The 7,248-nt window shown below is 40.3% G+C and overlaps 1 protein-coding gene across 8 annotated transcripts; it reads right to left on the minus strand.

The window, feature by feature from the left end:
* Window positions 1–260: 260 nt before the first annotated feature.
* On the minus strand, window positions 261–6,888 carry LOC116252504 (uncharacterized). Of its 8 annotated transcripts, XR_004172222.2 has the most exons (8): window positions 5,603–6,879; window positions 4,414–4,646; window positions 4,216–4,271; window positions 3,130–3,235; window positions 2,895–3,001; window positions 1,939–2,105; window positions 657–726; window positions 261–590 (listed from the first exon to the last, which is right to left on the minus strand). XR_004172222.2 is itself a non-coding variant. In XM_031626814.2 (7 exons), exons 2-7 carry the CDS (start codon window positions 4,496–4,498, stop codon window positions 514–516), a joined length of 501 nt encoding a protein of 166 aa, XP_031482674.1. In that variant the 5' UTR covers window positions 4,499–4,577; window positions 5,603–6,888; the 3' UTR covers window positions 261–513. The 8 variants fall into 8 exon arrangements, 2 of the variants coding, with proteins under 2 accessions (XP_031482674.1, XP_031482673.1); XR_004172223.2 differs by lacking the exon at window positions 3,130–3,235 and having other exon boundaries at window positions 5,603–6,875; XM_031626814.2 differs by lacking the exon at window positions 1,939–2,105 and having other exon boundaries at window positions 4,414–4,577; window positions 5,603–6,888.
* Window positions 6,889–7,248: the final 360 nt, after the last annotated feature.

Consider the following 7,248-nt stretch of genomic DNA (forward strand, 5'->3'; position numbering starts at 1 on the left):
TAATTTAATATTTTTTATTTTATTATCCTTTTTAATTTTTTAAAATATAAAATTCATCATGTCGTCATATCCTGAAATTTTGAAAATTGCCATTGCCGTGTCCGCATAACCATACTCTCGTACCCGTGTGACGTACCCGTGTGACATAGCGTATTATTTATTACACAAACCAAACACATTACTGAAATCACGAACTTTCCACAAGAGAGAGAGAGAGATGTGGGATCAAGGAGGTGTAGATCCTCAGACATCTAAACGAGTTGAAACAAAGGCATCATACACTAATTGATTTGACAATGAACCACTGTCCCAAATTTGGTCGGTCAAGTGACAATTACCACATAAGTCCTCCTTTTAAAAGCCAAATATTTCGCCAATCGCAAAATGAGATACAAAATGTGAATGATGAACTGCTAAAAGTTTGTGTCATGTGCTTGCTTGAAAGATTGATGGCACCCAGATCATTTGAGGATGGAAGCAAGGTGACTGCCATCTGAACCATCAGAAAGTTCATCAAGAAGCTCTTTTCACTGACATGTTACCAATTAGTGTCAAGGTGGTCATTATGGTGTATAACTGCAGAACAACACCTGGAGAAAGAAAAACAGGTCATCCAATGATATGAGACCAAACATACAATCATCACAGAAACTTACTGATAAGGAGGCGCCCATTCAAAATCGCTTCAGGATTTGATGATACTGATCCAAAACTGCCGCTGCGTATCTGTTCATTGTAAAACGATGGGCTTCAGTTGCTTGCTAACACACAAAACAGCAATAATTCAATGTAGATGAAAGAAATATGCCCAAGCCCAGTTTAGTAGGAGGAAGTAATTTTTGATGAAGCCACACTGGATAAAATAAAGAGCCCATGTCTAACCATCTACGACAAACAGACTAGCAGAAAGCATCATATCCAGTGGTCTAGGGCAAGTAAGTTGGTCTAGATCCCACGGCAAGTGAAAAGCTGAACAAAAGTAGAGGAGGAAAAAAGTAAGCCTGCTGACCCTCAAACAACCCCCAGGACACATGCACACACAGTCATGTCTGAGATCAGTGAGGCCATGCTCAACCAATATTTATCCCAAGGAGAACTTGTGTGTCACTGTGAGCATTAATCACCCATGAATCATGTTCTTCTTCGTGGGTCAGCATGGTCACATGCCATGCCTGGGCTATATGTGGCTCAGTGGCTCCTATGGTTAGATTCATGTTCGTATGGGGAAATTTTGGTAAGCTAATACAACGTCATTCCCAAGCACACCTGTCTGTCAATTAATTGAACGATCTTTTTACAAGGTCAGCAATATCTAACAAGTATTACAACAAAGAGAACCTCCTTAAAAGCATCACATCCAAAAATAATCTGGTGAATTAATTATTGCAAGTGCAACAGCCAGAATGGAAAGATCCGACGCACTCCTGCGGATATTTTTATTGATCCACAGGAAGAATAATGTCAAACCTTGACCAATGTCGAATAGGCCCTTTCAGGCAGGCACAACTGATCCACGGGTTTGTGGTTACCTCTGAGCAAAGGGGCTTGAGTTCCAGAACTCCTACGTTTCTAACCATGAGAGAACTTGGCTTGGGCTATGAAAACCTATAAGATGATGTAAAACCAAGCCGATTGGACTTACCAACATGTACCATGTGCTGGAAGGACGGAAAGCATATTAATACTATGAGTGGATTCCTAATCTATATTTTCATAGATTCCTAATCTATATTCTCTATTGGTTATCCTTCACCGAGTCATACGGGCGAAGGTGAGTGGCTAACTTTATTTGGTATCTACCCCTGACAGGGAAGGAGTTTCCCTATTTAATTTCCTTTTGGATCAGCATAAACAAGAAAAGCAACGTCAGGAATCAGTCCAGGTCATCTTTCCAAACTTGACTTGGAACTGATTATATGACAAACAGGTCTGTGGTACCTTTCATCAGTAGTTAGGATACTGACTTCATGTAGGAGATAGTACTCATTGCCGGCTCAGTCTGCACATTCATTATGGAGTGATCGCGTGCTCCAAAACTTCCAATGGGGCTCACTCCATCTCTTCAATCACTTGGCTGGGTGGAAAATGGGATCCGTTCCTCTCCCCTGCCAATAAGATGAGACGAGATCACCAGTTCTCATTAATGGGCTTCCATCCATTCTAAGATAAGAGACGTTGCACATCAAAGCCCTGGTTCTTGCCTTACATATCTTTGCCAGCCTAGCTAGCCCAAATTATGGAGCCAAAACATGTGTCCCACACTAAGCAGTTTACATGGTCGTTCTTTTTAGCTAAATACATAAAAAATTTGAATCACACATTTATAATACAGATTCTGGAATTGTCATAAAAAAAGAGAATAATGGTGTGGGGAAAACACCAATAAACAGCTAAAGAGCCTTAGGAGGATGATTGAAATCAATACATAGTTGTAAAAGTTATATCACAAGGATTCGGCAGAAGAGACAGAAATAAGGCCATTTTAATTCAATTTCCAGAAGGATTTCTATATAATGATATACAGTGGGAGTCAAACTGGAGCATCCCTGTCGAACAAGAAGCAAACACACAAATAGTGAACTCCTTCTACTTCTAAGTCCTAACAAAGAGTGCCCTAGAAAAATAACCATTTAATTGGGCAATATGACACCTGCAGAACACTCTAGCACATAGTGTCAAGTTTGTTTGCAATAGTTCTTAAAGATTCGTCATCTTTATCGAGCCACCACAGGTAAATTTTTAATTATTACCAAGCATAGATACACAAACAGGTGACTAAATGGGCTGATGAAAAACTTCATATGGGCATGCACTGTGATAATCAGATGGAAGAGCAAGTTTAACAAATTAATAAACAAAAATATTTTTACTTAGAAAACAGTCAATGATTTTACCTGCAACGGAAGGTTGCTTGTAATAATTTGTGCAACAGACAAAATTGCAGCAATAGATGCTACAACAGTATAGGATCTTAGTAGGGTTTTGCTGTTACATCTTCGTCCTTCCAATAAGTGAAAATACACCAATTAGCAAAAGTTGATAAAAGTTAAAACCGACACAATGAGCATAGGTTCCAAGCTATGATGCAAATGTTGTAACTTCTACATACAGTCATTCCTTGGCTAATACCTGATTCTCCAATAGCAAGACAAATGAAACCAGCTAAAACAGAGAAGACAGCAAGTTGGCCAGGACCCCTTTGTTGCAGGAACAAAAAGCAAGAGCCATAGGACACCTATCACTTGGACGGCGGAATGCAATGGGAAAAATAACAAATTAAATCAGTTTTGGTCCTCAATATATAATGAAATATCATTTACTTACCAATAATTAAGATCAGAAGCCAATATATACGGTATTGGGATTGCAGAGAGGACCCTTTCAGATTTTCTTCCTTGCTTCATATGTTTCATTAATCAAATTTCAGTCTCATCAATGCCAATCGTTTAGATAGTGCTAGACACAATAGCTCGGTTGCAATTTATTCCAATCTTGACATGTAAATTAAACCATACTATCCAACCTATCAAATGGGCATGTGGGCACCCCCAAAATGTCTTCAATAAGCGCTTTATCTCAACAACATTTATCTAGCACTCTCATCCAACTCTATAGTTGATACATCAGAATAGTCCACAGATCCAAATACATCCTAGCAGTTCAAATCAATATTGGCATTATCCATCTTGAATATACAAGACGATACAGATAACAGAGGTTTAAAGTTTACACTATGCTGACAAATTCATGGTTATGAATGCTCTCATGATACTGTTGCTATGTTTTGCTACATGCACAGCTTGGACTCTCAGGTGCAGATGCAGATTGCAGACTCGAGGGAAATATCAACTTCCGGAAAAGTAATGCAGTAAAACGGTCCAAAATTTTGAGGTTCATTCCTTCTTGTGCACAAGGCAACTTCTACATTTTTGCATGTTGACAACAAATGAAAAAGTTAGTGCCAGTGTAACTATATCCAAGAAGTACAGCCCCAAATTTGGAGAATCCCTTGCTAAAGTTTGAGAATAGAGAATCTCGTTGCGAATCCATGTGCTCAATCAAATCGAACCATCGAAGCAACACCAAAGACAGACCCAACAAACAACAAAAGCGAAAAAAAAAAATCATCACATTATATTAGGGATAACATGTTTCCGAAACAGATCAAATCCACCTAAAGCAGATACAAGATATCACACTTGCATATGGGCTCACCTGTGCAACTAGCAGCTTGCAAAGGTGACCTTTTCCTTGTGCTACCTTCGTATATCCTGAATAACCATCCACAATTTCTTGTTACGAAACTACCACCATCATAAGTTTTCCTCTTCATTTCGCATTTGTTCTGTGATTATGAAATCACAAAGACACTGCAAGGGAAGAAGGAAGGGGAGAGAGATGGTGGGTTCTTACTCGAATCGACGACCATTCGATAGGAAAAATCCGAGCCGTCCGTCCCCAAAGGTCTCGCACTAGGTGGTGGCTGCCTTCTGCTCATCTCTCTCTCTCGCGCGCGCGATTAGGGTGCACCAAGAGGTGATATCACTTCTTTTTCTATATCTTCACGTCCATAATTGCTGTAGGATTTGAATGAACTTACGACAGGAATGCGAGTGTGCAATACCCAACATAGATTGGGGTTCGAACTGGAGATCATTGTCACAAAAAACGGGTACAGGTATTATACGGCGAAGAAAAAAACGGGTATAATACGGCAAAGTTATATATCTCGGAAATAAAACGGGAAAAAGAAGACAAATTTTTAAAAAATAAATAAATAATCCTGATAATTATATAAAAAAAAGTAAATGAAAAATAAAAAAAAACATTGAAAAATGACTATATAAGCAACACATTAAAATTAGATAATGAAAGATTCAATGGGACCTATAGTTTAATTGGTCGGCAGCTACGTTGCCAATTGATTGCATCAGGCCACTGTTTTTATGGTTCATGACTTCATGAGTTCATTGACTTCATTCACATCTTTGGCTATTGTTATCGGTGAATGAAAAGGCTGAAATCCTGATCGGAACATGTGTAACTTGAAGTCCTGGTGATTAGCAGCAGGTTGCTGCTGAATGGGAGTAGCAGCTTTGGTGGCTGAAAGTTAGGCACAACAGGTCGAGTGCTGCGACAGGTGTCTAATACAAAGATTACATAGTCAGACTGCAACAATATGGAAGTTAATATTTATAAACTTCCTTTCTAATGTATACAGTATACACATTAGTCCTCTTAGTAAAGAGAAAACGGCAGTTATATTAGTAAAAGAAAAGAGCTAAGCAGAGTAACTCTTGATATTTCTGTGGACTGCAACTCTGCAAGTGCAAATCGATGGTGTGTTTTATAACAGGAGCAGTAGGAGTATGAGGGCATTACGCGTATCTAATAGAAAATGTCCTGCTACTTGGTTGGAACTTGGATTCAATCAAAATAAAACAAGATTGCAGGGAAACAACTTAAAAAAAGAAAAAATGCAGGGGAAACAACTTAAAAAATGCATTGATGCATACGACAACAAGAAAAATGCAGGGGAAACAACTTAAAAAAGAAAAAAACAAACCAAAACAGCTAAATCAAACGAACATGGAAAGAGAACCTGTCATTGCTTGAATGAAAAAGAGACTTCAACCGAAGAAAACGAGATGGAGACGAAGGAAATCGAATCTCGAATGCCCTCCTCTTCAGCCGGATGAAAACGAGAAGAAGATGATCAGACAGCAGCCGAATCTCGAATGCCCTCCTCTTCAGCCGATTGAGGAACTGACGAAGGAAGTTCAGTCCAACGCCTCTCTGTCTCGAACGGTCGAAGGCTCACTAGAAGAACGGAAGAAGAACTTCTCGATTTCAAGTTTTTAACCATAAGCCCTCTTTTCCTATGTATAAGCCCTCTTTTCCTATGTGAAAATACTTTTTTGCCACTAAAAGGTCGAACAAGTTAGAAAAAAACCAACGTTTTAAACAATATTACAAGCTGTGCCATTTCCACTCGCACGGTTGAGAATCTGCCCCTATGGCGAGGCAGAACCCTAATTGGGATTAGGGCTGTGCATGTGTTATTGGATTGGAAGGGTGACCGTTGTTGGCGGTGGCTAACAACTGCTCTCAGAGCATACTGGAGCAGTGTTGATCGATTCCAGCCAAAAGGCAGCCGGATGTCTCAGTTGATCATCCACGGGCCACTTCAGCCATAAAATGAAATTTCTCATTGCTATTTGCTACTGCAAATTGGGACTGAGCTGTATGGCGTGCCTAGTCCTGAATCTTGGAGTCCTAACCAGCCTAAGGAAGACGATGACGACATCTACAACCTTGCGAGTTTTGGGCTATGGCTCCGGCGGCTGCTCTTCCTCCTGCTGGTCTAGGAGCGTTATCAGAGGTTGTGCTGCCGAGGGAGTCATTGTCTGGCCATTTTGGCCCGGAGAAGAGTCCTTGCCGATGTAGTTGGCTCTAGAGTTTCGAAGGCTAGACAATGGCAATTGGTGGTTTGGTGTAGTTTCAGGGATTGTTGGAAGTCGACTGCAATTCCCCGAACGTTGCTGGGCCCAGGTGCTGCTAAACCCTACCATACATGTGAAGCAGCAGTCCCTTACGAAATTGTTGTAGGGATTGCTCAACACGATGGGTAAGCAGCAACAAACTGCAGTCCTTCCATCACTGCTAGAGATTAGTATCGTAGATCAGTGCCTCAGTGACCAGATGACTGAAGTTAAAGAGACCTTACTTATTTGATGGAGGGGAAGATGGGTGATACCAGTAATCAGGAGCACAATGGCTTCCTGCTGTTGAGCCGCACCCTATGTTGACTGACCTTGGGAAGGATTTCACCAAAGAAGAAGCAAACAAAAAAAAAAAAGATGGCAGTTTTTGGAAAGCAGTATTGAAGGAAAGAAAGAGGCTTGATAAATCCAATGGAGCAAAGAAGCATCAGCACCAAGAAAAAGGGAGCGACGGGTTTTACAACAATAAAAGAAATGAGTTACTGTTTATCAGAGCCAAGTGTCCTAAAACGAAAAAGATATTGCAGTAATGACATATTTTTTAGGAGTAAGAGGGAGGCTTCTTCACAATCAGGAGAGTCTAGATGGTTTGTTTCGTCCGTTAAAAGATGGAGGCGTCTTATTTGGACTCATCTTCACCAACGACACCCTCCAGGTTGAAACGAGCCACCTGAGGAATGCTAAGGATTACAGTAGAAGCTGCTTATAAAAACTCCCTATGACTATTAGGCATGGATAGGTTTGG

Source organism: Nymphaea colorata, chromosome 4 (assembly GCF_008831285.2).
Source record: "Nymphaea colorata isolate Beijing-Zhang1983 chromosome 4, ASM883128v2, whole genome shotgun sequence".
In the NCBI taxonomy this organism is placed as follows: Eukaryota; Viridiplantae; Streptophyta; class Magnoliopsida; order Nymphaeales; family Nymphaeaceae; genus Nymphaea; species Nymphaea colorata.

Coding starts and splice junctions, on each gene's coding strand:
- LOC116252504 (XM_031626814.2), bottom strand. CDS start 4,498: ATGAGCAGAAGGCAGCCACCACCTAGTGCGAGACCTTTGGGGACGGAC. Junction 3,236..4,215: donor GCAAGCTGCTAGTTGCACAG/GTGAGCCCATAT, acceptor TCCAAGTGATAG/GTGTCCTATGGCTCTTGCTT. Junction 591..656: donor GAATGGGCGCCTCCTTATCA/GTAAGTTTCTGT, acceptor TTCTTTCTCCAG/GTGTTGTTCTGCAGTTATAC.